At 38.9% G+C, this 21734-nt stretch overlaps 1 protein-coding gene across 4 annotated transcripts in view; it reads right to left on the bottom strand.

Moving 5' to 3' along the window:
* agap3 (ArfGAP with GTPase domain, ankyrin repeat and PH domain 3) overlaps positions 1 to 21734 on the bottom strand; it is a 425021-nt gene that overhangs the window by 101921 nt on the left and 301366 nt on the right. For all 4 annotated transcript variants that reach the window (XM_062022533.1, XM_062022534.1, XM_062022532.1 and 1 more), the window contains exon 12: positions 2182 to 2331. In XM_062022533.1, coding sequence (XP_061878517.1) covers positions 2182 to 2331 — 150 coding nt within the window. The remainder of the gene's footprint in view (positions 1 to 2181; positions 2332 to 21734) is intronic.

The following is a 21734-nucleotide window of genomic DNA, read 5'->3' as shown; positions in this document are numbered from 1 at the left end:
AAAGAGAGGGAAATAACTGGTGATGAATGGTGCCCCCGAAAAACATTCATTTTCCTCCTCGCAAGAGAAGTGAGGGGCACAAAATAGAAAGGGGAGGATGGGTTGGGGGCTATGATGGAAGGCAAAGACATGCGTGGCGAATATATAATTTGACTTCGGGTTGTCGACGAGACGCAACGTGGCGGCAGGAAGTTAACCTTCAGTGCTGCAGCAGACGAAAAATTTGGGAAAAAAGGTCAAAGCGATCAAAGATCAGCTAATCAGCTAAATGAGCCTCGTTAGTAAATGGCAAAAATCTCACTTTAAGTAGTCTTTATTCCAAGAACTTTATTAGGGTACCATTTCTTCTCATCCACACCACAATTGAGGTGAAACTTTTTTCTTACCTTTTCATACAGGATATCTTATTTGAGTGTCATTATTATGTAAACATATAGATTCAATAATTCACTTTATAATTTAAAAAAGTGACCCTTTGCACGCATTCATTTGTAAATATTGTCTTTTTTAAAATTATTTGACAAATTGTAAATGTTTTTCTGAATATTTTTTGTATCCTGCATTTCTATTTCCTGAGCCACCATTAACAATTTGTTGATACGCATCTAAATTTATCTTTCACTAACCTTATTTTATTTTAGATCAACCTAAACATATTTCCATCTCAATTTCACCTTAACACTACTAACATTTGTTCATACCTTTGACATTTTTAACCCCTTCACAATAAAGTTTGAGCAACCGGAGTCAACATTTATTATTATAAATGATTCCATCAATTTAATATAATCCTGATATAATAACATAATAATTGAATCTGATATCATCTTGTCGTGATTCAATCCTAACCTAACTAAAAAAATATATATATAATAGGAAATAATATTTGGATAAAAATATCAAAATATGGAATAAATCCGGCTCGGTCAAGATTATTTTATTTTAACTTAATTTTAATCTAGTGTTAATTTAAATTCACCTTAATTTGCACATGATCATTCTAACCTAACTTTATTTTATCACAACTTATAGTAAACCTTGCAAAAATGTTTTTTTTATTTACTAAAAAAAATAATTAAGCAACAATTTTTTTTCTTTTTTTTTTAAAGATCATATGTATATATATATATATATATATATATATATATATATATATATATATATATATATATATATATATATATATATATATATATATATATATACACGTTAGGTCAGGAAAAAACAAGCCTGTTTTGCAGGTTTCCGTTCTAACCCGGTATTGAGCACTGTATGACGGACAAACCACAGAAACCTCGACTATATATATATATATATATATATATATATATATATATATATATATATATATATATATATATATATATACACTACCGTTCAAAAGTTTGGGGTCACATTGAAATGTCCTTATTTTTGAAGGAAAAGCACTGTACTTTTCAATGAAGATAACTTTAAACTAGTCTTAACTTTAAAGAAATACACTCTATACATTGCTAATGTGGTAAAGGACTATTCTAGCTGCAAATGTCTGGTTTTTGGTGCAATATCTACATAGGTGTATAGAGGCCCATTTCCAGCAACTATCACTCCAGTGTTCTAATGGTACAATGTGTTTGCTCATTGGCTCAGAAGGCTAATTGATGATTAGAAAAACCTTGTGCAATCATGTACACACATCTGAAAACAGTTTAGCTCGTTACAGAAGCTACAAAACTGACCTTCCTTTGAGCAGATTGAGTTTCTGGAGCATCACATTTGTGGGGTCAATTAAACGCTCAAAATGGCCAGAAAAAGAGAACTTTCATCTGAAACGCGACCGTCTATTCTTGTTCTTAGAAATGAAGGCTATTCCACAAAATTGTTTGGGTGACCCCAAACTTTTGAACGGTAGTATATATATATATATATATGTATATATATATATATATATATATATACATATATATATATATATTTTGTTGTTGTTGTTTCCTCTGTATCTTTTTTAATGTTGATCACAGGCCACCTAAATATTTTTTTTAGCTATTGTATCTGCCACATATCATCTCTTACCCTCACTTAACCCAATCATAACTGTTAACTTATCTTACCTCAACTTAACTGGAACCTAACCTAATGTCAGAGTTGCCCTATTTCATGACACGTGATTTCCTGTTATGTGTGATGAGAAAGCGTCCTTACGTGGCGCGCTGCTCGTGCTGGTGTTGATGGCGTCGTTCCACTGGTCAGCACTGGACACGGAGAAGGAGCGCTGGTGCATCCCGTCTTTGCTGCCTGCAAATACGGACGCGCCCGTCTGAAGAGACGTGCTGCTGTTGGAGTGAGGAGCGCCTGCCGAGAAGAAAACAAAGAAAAGACAGAGTGTTAAACGTGTGCGAGGAAAGAGAGTCAAAAGTTTTGCGAGGCCGCAGCCATCTTTGTCTCCAACAATCACGCGCACACACACAGCCATTCTCCTCCGCCGCTGCCTCTAATGAGGCCTTAATTAACAAGATACACTCTGAACGCTAATTATCTCGCCTCATCCCTCTGTCTGACTTCCACATTCATCTCCACTGGCGTCAGCGGGCGCTCTCCTCCTAACCTCCAATCAGGCGAGCCGCGGACGCCTTGGATCTCTTTACTAATTCATGGGCTCGGCGGCGCCGTGTGGGGTCCTACCTCCTCCTGCTCCGACACACTCCCAAAAAACTCCCGTTAACGGAATATTTGCGGTTTAAACCGGAATTAAAGTTAGCGTCCAATTACAAACCTGCATTTGTTTAAAGACAATATAATTTAATGAGTAAATCTATTTATCTGACGCCCATCCAGGTACGCACAAACACATCAAGACCCTTTTATTCAATAATTAGAGCAGAATATCAGCCTGTGATTGAGGCGGCGATAAGAGGAACATATAGCATGCGGGCCGCACGCTAAGTAAACTAAGCGGCACGGGCGCTTGTTAGGATAATATGTCCTACTCATTATCCCGAGTAATAAGTGTATCAAATTCACATAATCATGTCTAATTAGTATCAGTAATTATCTTGTTGGGCCCAAGAATATTAATCTTGGGGTCCCAGAGGGGAGGGAGCGCCATCGCAGCACGAGTGCGAGCGAGAGCGAGGGAATCATGCTGAGGAGCGCCGAGGAAATTAGCATGTGAAATCAGAGCAGAACGCGAAGAGGAGGAGGAGGAAGAGGAGGAGAAGGAGGAAGAAGAGGAGGAATGGGAAGCAAATGGGAAAGTTTGTTTGAATAGAAAAGTGACATATGAACGACAGAAGTTTTTTTATACGTATTTATAATCACTTTTTTCGGAACGGTGCGCGGGCCTGTTCCAGGGTTCGTATTTAAAGTGGCCTTGTCACTTGCCGGAATGCCCTAAAAAATTGACCAGCATCGAAGGCAAGAACATGCCGTGACCGCCACTGACTTTTTACTTGTTAAATGGACAATTGTAACGTAATTGTTTCGTCGAATAAATTGATAAAAACACCCCAACATGACTTTTTTTCTTACATTTTCAACTGTTTAAGACGTTGCATAATTAACGTTGATCGGTATTTTGGAAGCGTGTGTCAAAGGTTAACCGACATCGAGAACCGCCGAGTTGTTCAGAGATTTTCCGAGAGATGCACTGCATTTTTGTTTGATCTGACCACAGAACTTTCCTCTAGAAGGTCTTATATTTGTCCATGTGATGTCAGATGAAACAAAAATTGAGCTGTTTGGCCACAATACCCAGCATTATTTTTGGAGGAGAAAAGGTGAAGCCTTTAATCCCAGGAATACCATTCCTACCGTCAAGCATGGTGGTGGTAGTATTATGCTCTGGGCCTGTTTTGCTGCCAATGGAACTGGTGCTTTACAGAGTGTAAATGGGACAATGAAAAAGGAGGATTACCTCCAAATTCTTCCGGACAACCTAAAATCGTCAGCCTGGAGGTTGGGTCTTGGGCGTAGTTGGGTGTTCCAACCGGACAATGACCCCAAACACACGTCAAAAGTGGTAAAGGAATGGCTCAATCAGGCTAGAATTAAGGTTTTACAATGGCCTTCCCAAAGTCCTGACTTAAACGTGTGGACAATGCTGAAGAAACAAGTCCATGTCAGAAAACCAACAAATTTAGCTAAACTGCACCAATTTTGTCAAGAGGAGTGGTCAAAAAATCAAACGAAAGCTTGTGGATGGCTACCAAAAGCGCCTTATATCAGTGAAACTTGCCAAGGGACATGTAACCAAATATTAACATTGCTGTACTGCAATGAGGTGGCGACTTGTCCAGGGTGTACACCGCCTTCTGCCCATGTGCAGCTGAGATAGGCTTCAGCAACCCCCGTGACCCCGAACGGGACAAGCGGTAGAAAATGGATGGATGGATGGATGGATACATTGCTGTATGTATACTTTTGATCCGGCAGATTTGGTCACATTTTCAGTAGACCCATAATAAATTCATAAAAGAACCAAACTTCATGAATGTTTTTTGTGACCAACAAGTATGTGCTCCAATCACTCTATCACAAACAAATAAGAGTTGTATAAATTATTGGAAACGCAAGACAGCCATGACATTATGTTCTTTACAAGTGTGTGTAATAGAGATGCGCGGTTTGTGGACACAACCGCGGAGTTCGCGGATAAACCGCGGGTCGGGCGGGTGACATGACGAAAAAAATAGATTTTAAATAGATTCGGGCGGGTGGCGGTTGAACCAATTCGGAAATATATATACATAGTTAAATGTTGTTACCCACATACGAAAAACGAGCAGCACTCTTTGAAACAGTCTGCTTTGTTTGTCGCGACCGTCTATTTTCATTATAATTCAAGTTTGATGATAAAGTGCAGTCTGATGGGTTTGATTTCCCCCCTTCAGCTATTTGCCTTGGCCAATAAGTTGCAGGTAATTTATTATTATTATTTATTTCATTTTTTTTTGTGTAAATAGGGATGACATACATATGTTATTGTATAATTTAAGTTTGTGCGCGTGATTGACAGCCTAAGGCTTATGAGGCACATTTTTTTTTTTTTTAAATTTCAACTTAAAAACGTATGAGCCTATGCCTATGTCTACAACATAGGCTGTGTGTTTATCTTTATTTTCCTGCCTGTCGTTGACAATGGAGATTGTCTGATATTTTGTCATGGCTACAGATCAATCAATAAAGGTTCATCTTTGTCGCAAAATTGTTCACTGTTTCCCTGTGCACCCCGCCCTCGTCCCTATTTGAGCATTATAACATTAACAAGTTAATATTCATTGAAATAAATTCAGAATTTTTTTTTTACCTAACGAAAATATAGGCCTAGTCTTTATAAAACATTTTTTTAACTTCTTAAAAGCATCGTTCTGCTTGCTGCAACTGCGCACACAAAGTGTGAGGAACGCACTCCTGATCTAAAGGGCATTGGCAACAATAGTCAACACTTTCTTAATGGAAATGACAATAATATTATAATAATGATAAATATTATCACGCATTAATAACTCTTAGCCACTAATGCGTGGCCAAGAGATATTAATGCGTGGCACGCATTGAATGTCTCTGCTGCATTGGATCAGTCTCCTTTCTTTAACAGGCAAAAGCTTTCTAACCTCACTAATGCCTTGCATCGTCTATATAAGATGTATAACAATGGGCGGGTGGCGGACGGGTGTGGTTTTGATAAAATGTTAGTTCGGGTGGATGGCAGGTGGATGACGACTTTTGTGATTGCCTATCCGCGCATCTCTAATACATACATACATACATACATACATATATATATATATATATACATATATATATATATATTCCCTAAAATATGAACCCTCCTTTAAAGCAACACTTGCCTTGACCTTAAAACGTTAAACTTAGAGGCCTGCTGTTCCCATGCGGAACACATTAAAAGGCGAGGAACAGACAGTGTAACTGCCTTGTGACACAGTCACACGTCTACTCTGTCAACAAATACAGTGCACAGCCATGGAGTGGTGGCTGGGGATAGTGCCAAGGAGAAATGAGAGCTTGTCCCTCATTCAAGTCTTTTATCTGGGAACACTTGGCCTTCCCGGTGAAGTACGTAAACAGACAAAAACAAAAGTGTGCGAAAAAAATAAATAGCCAGAAGCCTTAGCTAAGGCTACACCAACAAAATGTGTCATTTTGTGTTATCTTGAAATAAACATTGTTTGACTATTCTAACATACGGCCAAGTTCGTGCTAAAACGGCACTTAGAACTATGAAGAAAAACAGTAACATTAGCATTTATGCTAGCGCTAACATGACACCAAAGGTGTCCAGGCTGGTACTATCAACCGCCTAAGTAGAGGTATAGGCTACGTTCACACGGCAGGGTACGATTGCAAAATTAGGATGTTTTGTTAAATCCGATCTTCTTATGTAGTCGTTCACGTTAGAACAATTGGGTGTAAGTCGGTGAAGCAAACATGTCTTCAATTCTAGTACATCTCAGTCATGGTGCATTTAACTTAACTTAACTCTGATAGAGATCTGCTGTGCAGTATGTTTTTAAAATGTTTATTATGTTTTTAAAATGTTTATTATTGTTTGTTGTCTTAGACAAAGTTAACATTTTCCTAATCTCGTAAGAGACATGATTTGGTTAAAAAAGAAGAGGGCAATAATTTGGGGGTGCATTGTGAGGCTTTTGCCGTGAGTTCTCAGGCTACGTTCACATAATATGATGCCCAAATTTTGTTAAATCTGATCGTTTTTTGTAGTAGTTCATACTACCAAACAAATATTTGACTTGTGTGTAGGGCTGGGTGATGTATCGATATACTCGATATATCGTAGGTTTGTCTCTGTGCGATATAGAAAATTACTATATCGTGATATTCGGGTACCGTATTTTCAGACTATAAGTCGCAGTTTTTTTCATAGTGGGTGCGACTTATACTCAGGAGCGACTTATGTGTGAAATTATTAACACATTACCGTAAAATATTAATTAATATTTAGCTCATTCACGTAAGAGACTAGACGTATAAGATTTCATCGGATTTAGCGATTAGGAGTGACAGATTGTTTGTATAGCATGGCGTTTCCCACTCTTTCTTGCCTCTCCTTCTCACAGAGACTTAAAACAAGCGCACCTTCTTAGATACGTCACGTGTGCTACGTCACACGCTCCCGCGGAGCAGACAGGTAGCGACATGGTAACGTTAGCTGTGATGCTAACGGTGAGAGAGAGAAGGTGCGAATCTGGTAACAAATGAAGGAAGAATTAATTCCCAAGAAAAACAGCACAGGGTCCATCGTCTGGCGGTGGTTTGGCTTCAAGCGGGAAGATGTTGAACATTTATGCGGCAAAAGCGTTGCTACAAAAAGTAGCACCACTGCTAATGTAGCATCATTTGAAAAATCACCCGCTAGAGAATGAAGAGTGCTTGAAACTCCGCATGTCAACATCTCCGTTCGGTGCCACACCAACAAAATGCCGAAGCAACTATTTCCAGATCAACACCGTATGAAAAAAATAGTCAACAACAGAAGGAGATAACGTCCGCAGGAACCTACCACATAGGGAAGGACATACACAATATGATTTGCTATTATGCAGCTCATTTTTATTTGACAGTTATTGAAATATCTTGTGTGGCATCATGCACAAAAGTGCACTTTATTTGTTTTAAACTATTGTAGTGGCGTTCTGTACAAAAAGTACACTTTAATTTAGTGTTGTTTTGATATGTCATCTTAGTGACATCATGCACAAAAGTGCACTTATAGCTTGTTTTAAAATGTGTCTGACAATCTTGCACTTTCTGTTTTGAAATGACATGAATGTTTATGTTTAATAAATGCAGTTTAGGTAAATTGACTTAGTTGTGATTTCCCTCTCTTCATGAAAGTTTAAAATGAGCATATATTAATGCAGTATGAACAAGAATGTTTTAATGTAGACACATAGAATCATCATACTGCTGTGATTATATGCATCAAGGGTTAATTCAAGGCCAAGGCAAAATTTCGAGATATATATCGTGTATCGTGACATGGCCTAAAAATATTGAGATATTAATAAAAGGCCATATCGCCCAGCCCTACTTCTATGCATGTCTAATGTGAATATGAATGTGTCCGTGAACTGATACACAACATGAACTTCCACACGGAGTCCTGTCTTAATGGATGTAAACATGGCCCTGATTTGTCTTGGTGTCAGTCCTGGCACATTCAGGCCAATTTCCTGGATTTGTGCAACCGGAGTCAACATTTATTGTTTCACGTCGGAAATTAAGAAACAGAGCAAACATTTTAGCTCTGGTAGTTTGTGGGGCTGCAGGGCACTTGTTGCTACGTCTGCATAGAGGAGGGTGTGGCCTATATTTAAATTACCGTAAATTCCCCACTATGAGCTGCTACTTTTTTCCGCTACACTTTTAACCCTGCGGCTTATAAAACTGTGCGGCTAATTTGTGGATTTTTATTTGCTGACAGCCATAATAAAAAAAAGTGTTTTTAAAAAAAAACAACATCAAGCAAATACACTGAGAAGGTGTTTTATTTTTTGTGTTATGGTGCCATCTTTTGGACGAATTCGCTCACTGCGGGTGATGCAGTGTCCTTCCATTTACTGCTTTCAACCAGAAGTAGAGTGGCGTTCAGTCTTCTAGCCGTCTTCTACTCGTATGGATTCTTAATTCATAACTGTTTTCATGCATATTTGTATGGGCTATTGTAATTCAATGACGCTAGTGTTGTTAGCATTAGCTAGTATGCTAACACATTTTACGAGTGTCTGTGTTAGTATTAATTACTTACAATGACATTATTTTTGTATTGTTTCCGTTTCACAAATTGTTCAGTAAATTCACCAAAACGTCACAGTGGACTTATTGAGTCTGTTTAGCTAATTGGAGAGCTAGCTTTGGAAGGTAGTGGGTTCATGACAATGACTTCTGTTTTGTTTGATGAGCCGTTTAACGCTGTGTGACAACCACCATTTGGAAAAAATTAAGGTATGTAAATAATAATTTACAGAATCTTTCTGTGTAAATATTCATTTTGCAATATTAATATCTGCGGCGTATAGTCCGGTGCAACTAATATAATGGAAAATATGTTTTTCTTCTAAAATTTAGTGGGTGCAGCTTATATAGCGGTGCACTCGTGTGGGTATTAATCACAGCTTTTTGATCAATTTAATTAGAGATGTCCGATCATATCGGACTGCCAATATGATCGGCCGATAAATGCTTTAAAATGTAATATCGGAAATTATCGGTATAGTTTTTTTTATTATCGGTATCGATTTTATTTATTTGTATTTTTTATTAAATCAACATAAAAAACACAAGATACACTTACAATTAGTGCACCAACCCAAAAAACCTCCCTCCCCCATTTACACTCATTCACACAAAAGGGTTGTTTCTTTCTGTTATTAATATTCTGGTTCCTACAATATACATCAATATATCAATACAGTCTGCAAGGGATACAGTCCGTAAGCACACATGATTGTGCGTGCTGCTGGTCCACTAATAGTACTAACCTTTAACAGTTATTTTTACTCATTTTCATTAATTACTAGTTTCTATGTAACTGTTTTTATATTGTTTTACTTTCTTTTTTATTCAAGAAAATGTTCTTAATTTTTTTATCTTATTTTATTTTTATTTTTTTAAAAGGACCTTATCTTCACCATACCTGGTTGTCCAAATTAGGCATAATAATGTGTTAATTCCACGACTGTATATATCGGTATCGGTTGATATCGGTATCGTTTGATGTCGGTATCTGTAATTAAACAGTTGGACAATATCGGAATATCGGATATCGGCAAAAAGCCATTATCGGACATCCCTAATTTTAATTTAATACGGTAATACGAACTGTCGGGAGTTTTACAGCGGTTATTATTACTACCCTGTATTTGTAGTACAAACGCCCACAGCTGCTGAAACCGATGCAAAACACTGACCGCTTTAGTAAATCGTAACACATGCAGGCAAACTTACCAACTTTATATTCATTTATCGTCCGGTTAATTGACTTACCAAATATCGTCCCAGGCGGAAAATTGCCAGGTCAACTTTATCCATGCCATTTTTCTTTAATGCCATTCATACAGACAAGAAATGTCCGATAATATCGGACTGCCGATATTATCGGCCAATAAATGCTTTAAAATGTAATATCGGAAATTATCGTTATCGGTTTCAAAAAGTAAAATGTATGACTTTTTAAAACGCCGCTGTGTACACGGACGTAGGGAGTAATGTATGGCTTTTAATAATGGCTTTTCACACACACAAGTGAATGCCTGCATACTTGGTCAACAGCCATACAGGTCACACTGAGGGTAGCCGTATAAACAACTTTAACACTTTTACAAATATGCGCCACACTGTGAACCCACACCAAACAAGAATGACAAACACATTTCGGGAGAACATCCGCACCGTAACCCAACATAAACACAACAGAACAAATACCCAGAACCCCTTGCAGCACTAACTCTTCCAGGACGCTGCAATATAGCCCACCTCAACCTCCTCATGCGCTCCAACTTGAGTTTGATTTATTTTGGAAAACCTTGTTACATTGTTTAATGCATCCAGCGGGGCATCACAACAAAATTAGGCATAATAATGTGTTAATTCCACGACTGTATATATATGTATCGGTTGATATCGGAATCGGTAATTAAGAGTTGGACAATATCGGAATATTGGATATCGGCAAAAAAGCAATTATTGGACATCTCTAATACAGACCACTGGTATTGTAAACATATCTGCTTAATGAGAGTATATATATCAATCAATCAATTAATGTTTATTTATATAGCCCTAAATCACAAGTGTCTCAAAGGGCTGTACAAGCCACAACGACATCCTCGGTTATAGAAACGCTTTAGCGCTAATTTCAAGCTATAGTGTAACAACATGGTCTTAAAGCTTTTACAAAGGTACTATTAGTGCATATTGTTGCTTTAAAGACTGCTTTATTTCCAAAGTTTGACTCGCTAAAAGAAAGAAGAAAAACCCTCGAAGATAATGACAAAAGAGCTTTGTCTGCTATTTAAAATTCAACAATCACAATGTAATTGTCAAATTGGATGCTAATGATAAATGAATTATACATGGCTGTACCCATTAGTCCCCATGGACCACTCCTGCATAAAGGGGACGATAATGTAATTACAGTAGAGAAATAATCAGCTTGTGGCATTCAGAAGAGCTAATGGCTCCAGCCAGGCCCGACCTCGCCGCGTTTCAGCGTGTTGCGTAGCCAAAGAACATAGGTCAGGTTGAGAGCTGAGACCTACAGACTTCAGTGAAGGCAACACGGGGGTTAAATGCAAACATGATGAAGAACATGACAGCAATATCACCATACACTTTTATCATGCCATCTCCATCATCATGTCGCCTAATTGGATCATTTGAATGTAATATTTTCAATAATAAAGTATAAAAATGATTTCGCTTGGAAATAATGCATTAAAAAGTAATTTGAGAGTGTTATGCAGTTAGGTGGTGGTTGGGGGGTGTGATAAGTAGAAGCGATGGATTAAGCGAGAAGCGGCGCCGCCTCTCTTCTCTTTAGGACAAGGCCGTCAGCGGGCTGATGAGCCGTGACGAGGCCCGACCCCTCTGCGGAGTTGTTGCCATTATGTACAAGTATTGGCATAATGACGCATTCATGCTAATGCGGGCCGAGCAGCACATCATTTGCCTGTGTGTAATACACCACTATCATCATCATCACCATCAGCAGCGGCATCATCATCATCATTCCGACCAACAAGCTGACGTCCTGCTACGTTCTCCGGCTCCGACCCCCCACATATTACCATATGATCTACTGTCAGCGCTGTCCTTGCGACAGCACAATTAACATATCTTATTGTTGACTTTGCTCATCACATTTACTCGGACAATATTTACTCCATGATTTAGTTAAGCTAGCTAGTTAAGACCCACTAATTATGTAATTACATGAAAAAATAATATACATGGATATTAACATACTGTGTAAAAAATTACTTAAACAACACATGATGGCAATGAGAAGGTAATAATATTATAATAATAATATGTGTATTAATTTAATGCAATATAAGTTTAATGTACCAAAGATTGTCACACACACACTAGGTGTGGCGAAATTATTCTCTGCATTTGACCCATCACCCTTGATCACCCCCTGGGAGGTGAGGGGAGCAGTGGGCAGCAGCGGTGGTGATTTAACCCCCAATTCCAACCCTTGATGCTGAGTGCCAAGCAGGGAGGTAATGGGTTTAATTTTTATAGTCTTTGGTATGACTCGGCCGGGTATATTTACTAGGGAAAAACATGCACTACCACATGTTGTCATTTTTCTCTTTTTATGTAACAAATAAAAAGAAATAATTATATATTTTTCCCAAATAATGTATTCATGATTTGTTCATTAGGGTTGTACGGTATACCAGTATTAGTATAGAACCGTGATACTAATGAATCATATTCTGTACTATACCGCCTCTGAAAAATACCGGTCCGACCACCCCCCCGTCGTCGTCACGTCATGACATTGCTGGTTTACGAGCAGAGGAGCATGTTCGGCAGCGCACAATTTCAGAGTACTTACAAGCAGACACAGTGTGTAGACAGAAAAGGGAGAACGGACGCATTTTGGCATAAAAACTAACGCTAAAGGTGAAGTTATAACACTGAAACGCCCTCAGGAAAAGGTGCTTTCAGACATGGCTAGCTAGCTAGCGGCTAATGTCCATCCGCAGTCGGCAGTGTTTTAGCTAATTCTAAATCACTAATCCTCGTCTCCATGGCAACAAATAAAGTACGTTTCTTACAAGTATCATCCCTGCAGGACGAGGAATAGCTAAACATGCTTCACTACACACCGTAGCTCACCGACGTCACAATGTAAAAAAACGCCATGGGTGGATCTACATGTAACATCCACTGTAATGATACCAAGTAGAAGAGTGTGTCTAGTCTATGATTATTATGATTATCGATATTTTTTGGCATCACAACATCTTCTTTCGTTTTTTTTAAATTCATAATATGTTTATAAACTCAGGAAATATGTCCCCGAGCCCCCACATGAGGACTTTGAATATGACCGATGTTATTATTACATTTTAACAGAAGTGCAGATGGAACATGTTAAAAGAGAAAGTATCGTATTTTTCGGACTATAAGTCGCAGTTTTTTTCATAATTTGGCCGGGGGTGCGACTTATACTCAGGAGCGACATATGTGTGAAATTATTGACACATTACCGTAAAATATCAAATAATATTATTTAGCTCATTCACGTAAGAAACTAGACGTATAAGATTTCATGGGATTTAGCGATTAGGAGTGACAGATTGTTTGGTAAACGTATAGCATGTTCTATATGTTATAGTTATTTGACTGACTCTTACCATAATATGTTACGTTAACATACCAGGCACGTTCTCAGTTGGTTATTTATGCGTCATATAACGTACACTTATTCAGCCTGTTGTTCACTATTCTTTATTTATTTTAAATTGCCTTTCAAATGTCTATTCTTGGTGTTGGGTTTTATCAAATACATTTCCCCAAAAAATGCGACTTATAATCCAGTGCGATTTATATATGTTTTTTTCCTTCTTTATTATGCATTTTCGGCAGGTGCGACTTATACTCCGAAAAATACGGTAAGCAGATATTAATAGTAAATGAACAAGTAGATTAATAATTCATTTTCTACCACTTGTCCTTAATACTGTTGATAAAACAATAGAATGGAAAATGACACAATATCTTACTGCATATGTCAGCAGATTAAATCAGGAGCCTTTGTTTGCTTACTTACTAATAAAAGTCAAGTTGTCTAGTATGTTTACTATTCTATTTAGGGACAAACTTGCAATAAGAAACATATGTTTAATGTACTGTAAGAGTTTTTGTTAAAATAAAGCCAATAGTGCAATTTTTGTGGTCCCCTTTATTTAGAAAAGTATTGAAAAGTACCGAAAAGTATCGAAAAAATGTTGGTACCGGTAACAGTACCAAAATACTGGTATCGGGACAACACTAGTAGAGACTAATCTAACATTAGCATTCCTGTCATATCTCATTGTGTATCATCATTACAATGATGAATCTGCTTGACCAATGAACAACCATCAGTGGTACTAGTCAGAGGAAAAGCATCAACAGCAATATGCTGAAAAGGAAAAAAATGGCCAAAATAGTCCTGTCTTGTCTCGTCCACAGGCCTGGTTCAAGTGACTGCGCCTAATAAAAATTAGATGGCGTGTATCTGTCACTCGGTGACACCACGGAAAGGATCGCGTTAAAAAAAACAAAAAACAGCCGAAGAATTAAACCTGGCCGCCTGGCAAACCCTTGGCACGTCTTCACATTTACTCTCTTCTCATCTTCTTCCCGTCTCGTACTCATCCTGCCCGCCCCTCCTCGCCGCCATCCCTCTTGTAGCGGTGATTATAAAGGTCTTTAGATCCAAAAGGGACCAATGAATTACCAAAGGTAAAAGACAAGGCTCGTGATTTAGTCGCTGTGAATGAGAAATTACTCCTTTGTTCCCCTCATCAATTGCATGTCTAATGAAATCAAAACCCCGATCGCATAATCAGAAGAGGGTCCTTCACCCGGAGAGAGACCTGATGTGATTTGTAACCTTTCTTTTGCTAAGTGGGGATTGAGGCGCATCGCCCTCACATTGTTTGGAGCATTGAGATGCGCACGGCACATGATCATCTTGGAAGCTTGTGTCAAGGAAGGAGTGTCCAAAGTGCAGCCTTTTTTGTCTAAAAATACAATTGTCCAAAAAGAAACAGCAACATTTATTTTATGAGAGCAGAAAGGCCGAATGTAATGAGACGAAGTGGAAATATTGACGCTTATAATACAAAGCTAACATGACTGCTTTAACCTTTGATTTTGTAGAACTTTTTATTGAAGCCATGTCGAGACAAATACAGATATTTTTAAACACACGTTTTCCTGCGTTTTGGCCTCTCGTCCGCTCAAAAATAGGTTTTGTCTTTAAAAACTGAGTTTTTTTTGTTTTTTTTTAAATAACTGTCGGCGGATTTACCGAAATTCAGGCTTCGGCGTTTGTTTGTAGACGGGCTAAAACTGAACTTTTTGTTTTGTGTCATGTAAGGTTGTCCCGATACCAATATTTTGGTACCGGTACCAAAATGTATTTCGATACTTTTCAATACTTTTCTAAATAAAGGGCACCACAAAAATGGCATTATTGGCTTTATTTTAACAAAAAAATCTTACGGTACATTAAACATGTTTCTTATTGCAATTTTGTCCCTAAATAAAATAGTGAACATACAAGACAACTTGTCTTTTATTGGTAAGTAAGCAAACAAAGGCTCCTAATTTAGCTGCTGACGTGTGCAGTAACATATTGTGTCATATCTCATTCTATTATTTTGTCTAAATTATGAAGGACAAACTGTAAAAATGGATTATTAATCCGCTTGTTCATTTACTGTTAATATCTGCTTACTTTCTCTTTTAACATGTTCTATCTACACGTCTGTTAAAATTGTAATAATCACTTATTCTTCTGTTGTTTGGATACTTTACATTAGTTTTGGATGAAACCACAAATTTAGGTGTCAATCCGATACCAAGTAGTTACAGGATCATAGATTGGTCATAATTTAAGTTCTCATGTGTCCAGGGACGTATTTCCTGAGTTTATAAACATAATACAAATTTAAAAAAACCAAAAAAGATTTTGTGATGCTAAAAAATATGATTGTAATCATAGTAGTATCGAATAGATATGCTCCTGTACTTGGTATCATTACAGTGGATGTTAGGTGTAGATCCACCAATGCCGTTTGTTAACATTGTGACGGCGTCATGCCCGTCCCAAAAAAAAATGGGTGGGTGGGAGGTGGGGGGTTGACCGGTACTTTTTAGAGGTGGTATAGTACCGAATATGATTCATTAGTATCGCGGTACTATACTAGTACCGATATACCGTACAACCCAAATGTAATGTATCACTGTATTGATAAACAGGCGTTATAATGCGTGAATAAGTCATCTAAGGTAGCTTTTTAGGTTTTCTGATTGGCCATAATGCGCATGACAACCGGGTAAATGTGTTTTTTATGTGGGGAGAAAGTTTCCACTCGGGAGCATAGAGATCATGGCCACCTTAATGCACGGGATTACCTGGGCTGAAGCCCACAGGCCCCCCCCACCCAGTAGCTGTCAATCAAATTTTTTTTGTCTTTTCTTTTATTTTATAAAGCGCTTCACTATACCTTAAATGATGCCCAATACGCTTTACATGATGCATCACATTCACACACTGATGGCGGGAGCTGCCATGCAAGGCGCTAACCACGACCCATCAGGAGCAAGGTGAGTTAAGTGTCTTGCTCAAGTATACAATGGGCGTGACGAGTATGGCGGAAGCCGGAATCAAACCTGGAACCCTCAAGTCGCTGGCACGGCCCCTCTACCGTCAGCGCCACGCCGCCCCAAGCTCTGCTTCGTTACCGATTTTGTACACTCTCTCTTTCTCGGCTGCGTTGTTTTTTCTACTGTTCCGAAGGGCCAGTGAACCCAGGTCGCCGGTGTGAGAGGCGTGCGCCGTGACTACTGAGCTAAAAGCACAGGCAATCTTGTGGACAGATAGCACTATTCTTGAGGGTGACTGGCCTCTGTTACGCCTGCACAGACATACATGCACACGTTGCGAAGGAGATGTACCGTCATTTTGGGACCATAGGGCGCACCAGATTATAAGGCGCACTGCCGATGAGCGGGTCTATTCAGGTCTTTTTTCATACAAAAATCGCACCGGATTATAAGGCGCATTAAATGGGTCATATTGTGATTTTTTTTCTAAATGTAAAACATTTTCTTGTGGTCTACATAACATGTGATGGTGGTTCTTTGGTGAAAATGTTGCATAAATGATGTTTAACAGATCATCTTCAAGTTGCTTTCTGAGCGTCTCTTCAGGATGCGCCGTTTTGTGGGCGGTCTTATTTACGTGGCTCACCTTCGGCAGCGTCTTCTCCCCGTCATCTTTGTTGTAGCGGTGTAGCGTGCAAGGACGGGAGTGGAAGAAGTGTCAAAAGATGGAGCTAACTGTTTTAATGACATTCAGACTTTACTTCAATCACTAACGGAGCAGCATCTTCTCATCCGTGGCTCACTAGTGCAACAACAACGCCGGAAATGTGTCCCATGAAAAACCGTCTGACCGGAACTCTCTAATAACTAAAGTTCCATGGGTGAATTATGTAAACCCACTACAGTTTTTAGCGCTTTGATAGCTAGTCTACTGACAGATTTAAGTAAGAACTTTACGCTACTTTATATTAGAAATGTCAACAGTGGAAGATGAATGCCACATAAGAAGGTAGAGAAAAAGAAGAAGCTTATGACTACACGAACTACAATGGCGGATGCGCGCACATTTTCAGGACTTATGCAGATCCCAAATACACATCAGCAGGTACCAGAAGGTAAGAAAAGTTGGTTTTGCATAATATTGCAAAACAAAACGCCAGATAATATGTCCGCTGATAGGTGACATTTTGCAGTCCTTATAAACACACCATAATAATACTTGTATGTTTAATGCACCGACAATCCATCAAGCGGTGCGGCTTCATAGCTTACTGAAGTCGTACTAAAAACATTTTGTCCGATTTTTGAGCACCGTGTGTAATGTTCTATATTCTCAATTGAACATTTCAAGTTTTGGTGTTGTCTACTTGAGTCATGTTGCAGTCTACACGTATCTCTTATGTATGACTGCCATCTACTGGTCACACTTATCATTACACCATGTACCAAATAAAATAGCTTTGAGGTCGGTAAGCACAACCTTATGCCGTACGTTAGGCGCACCAGGTTATAAGGCACACTGTCGATTTTTGAGAAAATGAAAGGATTTTAAGTGCGCTTTATAGTCTGGGAAATACGGTACTCATGTTTTTCTTTATTTTTTAAATGGATGATATTTTTGCATTGTTGCTTTTCTGTTGAGTAAAATCTGATTTTTTCCTTCTTTTTAAACTGGTGTTTATTTTTATGTTTTTTTTTTTTTGGGGGGGGGGCGGGGGGAATTGAGGTTATATGGGGTACGGGGAGGGGTATATGGTAGACCATTTCACAAACATATCAAAATGGCCGCCAAGATTCTTAGCTTTTCAGTACTTTCTGAAAAAATGACCAGGTGGAAAGGAACCACCCAAAAAATCTTTCCTGTCCTGTTTTCAAAGCCAGAACGACCCTGCCTGCACGTCCTCTGCTCTGTAAACTCCTGCATCTTTTCAACGTTTGACTAATAGACCCGTTTAGTGGCTGTGGCCCCTCTGCCAACGGCCTGCCAGGACAGCGCCAGGGGTCCCCCGCTTTTTTTGGCTCAGCAGAACCCCGTCTTCCTGACCACTTGGCTTGAGCCCCAACTAGCAGAACACAGTGGCCATGAAGGACCTGCCTCCCTGCAGGGGGTGGCTAATTATTATTAATTACTCTTAAATGTCCCATTACTGCTTCAGCCAGCTCGCAGCTCATTGGGAGCTTTATTTTTAAACCTCAACCTCCGCCATGATGTTTGGACCACACCCACCAGTGAAGATATTACTAGAACATAGGTCAAAGAAGCTTCTTGCCATTTCCTCCAACGTGTCCATTATGTTTAAATGCATACCAGATGAATGACTTAAAAGAATTAATACGCATCTCACGGCCGCTCGTTAAGGCCTCATTGTGCAAACTACGTACAAGGCAGCTAATTTGCATGTGGGGAACATATGGAGAGTACGTAATTAACCTGCTGGGTTGCTTTTTTTTTATCGTTCATCAGTAACAGGGAGTACAGTCTGGTCATGAAGAGTCATTAATGTACCAGTTATTTCTTTTCTTATTTAAAAAAAAACAAAAAACTGCAAAAACTAACATTTAATTTAAGATGAAAATATCAATAGATAAAATGAAATAAATATTATGTTTTTTTTGTTTTATGACTAGAACATTTAGCATTACCAAATTTTCCGGACAACCGTATTTTTCAGATTATAAATCACAGTTTTTTTCATAGTTTAGCCCAGGGTGCGACATATACTCCGGAGCGATTTATGTGTGAAATTATTAACACATTACCGTAAAAGATCAAATAATATTATTTATCTAATTCACGGAAGAGACGAAGCAAAATGTCAGCAATCGTCACTCACACGTCAACCAATAAGAATTCGGCGGGGGAGGGTCATGGCAGAAGTGCATTGTGGTTCATGGGATGCTAACTGCTATATGCTACTGCTGTAGCTATTAAAATTGATCATTTCTACATTGGCGGTAACTTATAAAAACTGAACAAAAATGGCACCGAAAAGGAAATCATCTACTGCAGATTACAAGCTGGACGTAGTGAAATATGCAGCAGAAAACAGCAATCGAGCAGCAGAAAGAAAGGACGCTAGCGGCGCATACCAGGAGCGACAACGAGGAAGAAGATTTCATCGGATTTAGCGATCAGGAGTGAAAGATTGTTTGTTTGGTAAACGTATAGCATGTTCTATATGTTATAGTTATTTGAATGACTCTTACCATAATATGTTACGTTAACATACCAGGCACGTTCTCAATTGGTTATTTATGCGTCATATAACGTACACTTATTCAGCCTGTTGTTCACTATTCTTTATTTATTTTAAATTGTCTTTCAAATGTCTATTCTTGGTGTTGGAGTTTATCAAATAAATTTCCCCCAAAAATGCAACTTATACTCGAGTGCGACGTATATATGTTTTTTTCCTTCTTTATTATGCATTTTCGGCCGGTGCGACGTATACTCCGGAGCGATTTATAATCCAAAAATACGGTATAAGGCGCACTTAAAATCCTTTCATTTTCTCAAAAATCCACAGTGCGCCTTATAACCCGGTGCACCTAATCTACGGCATAATTCTGGTTGTGCTTACCGACCTCGAAGCAATTTTATTTGGTACATGGTGTAATGATAAGTGTGACCAGTAGATGGCAGTCGTACATAAGAGATACATGTAAACTGCAAGATGACGCCAGTAAACAACACCAAAACGTTAAATGTTCAATTGAGAATATAGAACATTACACACGGCGCTCAAAAATCTATCAAAATGTTTTAGTACGACTTCAGTAAGCTATGAAGCCGCACCGCTTGATGGATTGTTGGTGCATTAAACATACAAGTATTATTATGGTGTGTGTATAAGGACCGCAAAATGGGACTTAATAGCGGACATATTATCTGGCGTTTAGTTTCGCAATATTATACAAAACCAACATTTCTTGCCTTCAGGTACCTGCTGATGTGTATTTGGGATCTGCATAAGTCCTCAAAATGTGCCTGCGTCCGCAATTAAAAAGTTAAAGTACCAATGATTGTCACACACACACGAGGTGTGGCGAAATTATTCTCTGCATTTGACCCATCACTCTATTGTAGTCCGTGCTGACACCGTAGTCATAAGCTTCTTCTTTTTGTCTACCTTCTTATGTGGCATTCATCTTCCGCTGTTGCCATTTCTAATATAAAGTAGGGTAAAGTTCTTACTTAAATCTGTCAGTAGACTAGCTATCAAAGCGCTAAAAACTGTAGTGGGTTTACATAATTCACCCATAGAACTTTAGTTATTAGAGCAGACCTGGGCATTCTGCGGCCCGCGGGCCACATCCGGCCCTTTGTACGTCCCTGTCTGGCCCGCGTGAGGCCAATTATAAATTACAAAATAAATTTTAAAAAGTATCTATTTCGAGTGTGCAATACAACGGTGCTGCTTTTGTTTTGAAAAGCGTTATTTGTATTACTTCCGTGCGGACGTATGCTCGTGCGCGCAGCGGCAATCACAAATACAAAATAAATTTAAAAAAAACATCGTGCGTGCAATACAACTGTGCTGCTTTTATTTTGAAAAGTGTTATATGTGCGTATGTCCTGTGAGGGAAGGCGCACAGCGACAAGTGATGCCCGGTTATCCCCGAGACGCTAAAAAGAGAAAAGTTGATGACGAATGGCGTGTTTTAAAAAAGACATGGACTGCCAAGTAAAGGTAAAGCCGTGTGCTTATTTGTGGTACACACGTTGCTGTCTTTAAAGAATATAGTGTAACGACCTGCTGAAGTAGATGTTGTCTTCTTGAGTTGCGTAAATGAGAAGTGAGGAGACGTGCGTGTGGAAGGAACGAGATATGTTGAGCTGTGTTAGTATAGCTTGCTCAATAAAAGTTTCAAAAGAGCGTCAGACTTGGTGTGCACTTCTTCTGGACGCTACAATTGGTGTCAGAAGTAAAACTTTGCGCATACTGCAGTTTGTGTGCTACGTCATCGGGAGGTACGTGCCATGTGAGGAGCTCGCCGCAAAGAGTGAGAGAGAGACAGAGAGAGACAGAGAGAGAGAGAGAGAGAGAGAGAGAGAGAGAGAGAGAGAGAGAGAGAGAGAGAGAGAGAGAGAGAGAGAGAGAGAGAGAGAGAGAGAGAGAGAGCGTTTACAGGTGCAGCCACGCTGCTTGCCACGGGGGGAATTCCGCCCTCAATGAAGACTCCCAGGTTTGATGGCAAGGCGAACTGGGAGGCATTTCATCCCACTTGTGACATCAATTGTAGCGTCCAGAAGAAGTGCACACCAAGTCTGATGCACTTTTTAAACTTTTATTGAGCATGCTATACTAACACAGCTCAACTTATCTCGTTCTTTCCAAAAGGAAAACCAATCCTCACTCCTCATTTCCGCAACAGCA

This window comes from Entelurus aequoreus, linkage group LG16, assembly GCF_033978785.1.
Source record: "Entelurus aequoreus isolate RoL-2023_Sb linkage group LG16, RoL_Eaeq_v1.1, whole genome shotgun sequence".
NCBI lineage: Eukaryota > Metazoa > Chordata > Actinopteri > Syngnathiformes > Syngnathidae > Entelurus > Entelurus aequoreus.
The sequence above is the reverse complement of the archived record's forward strand: the minus strand, read 5'-3'. Positions and strand labels throughout refer to the sequence as shown.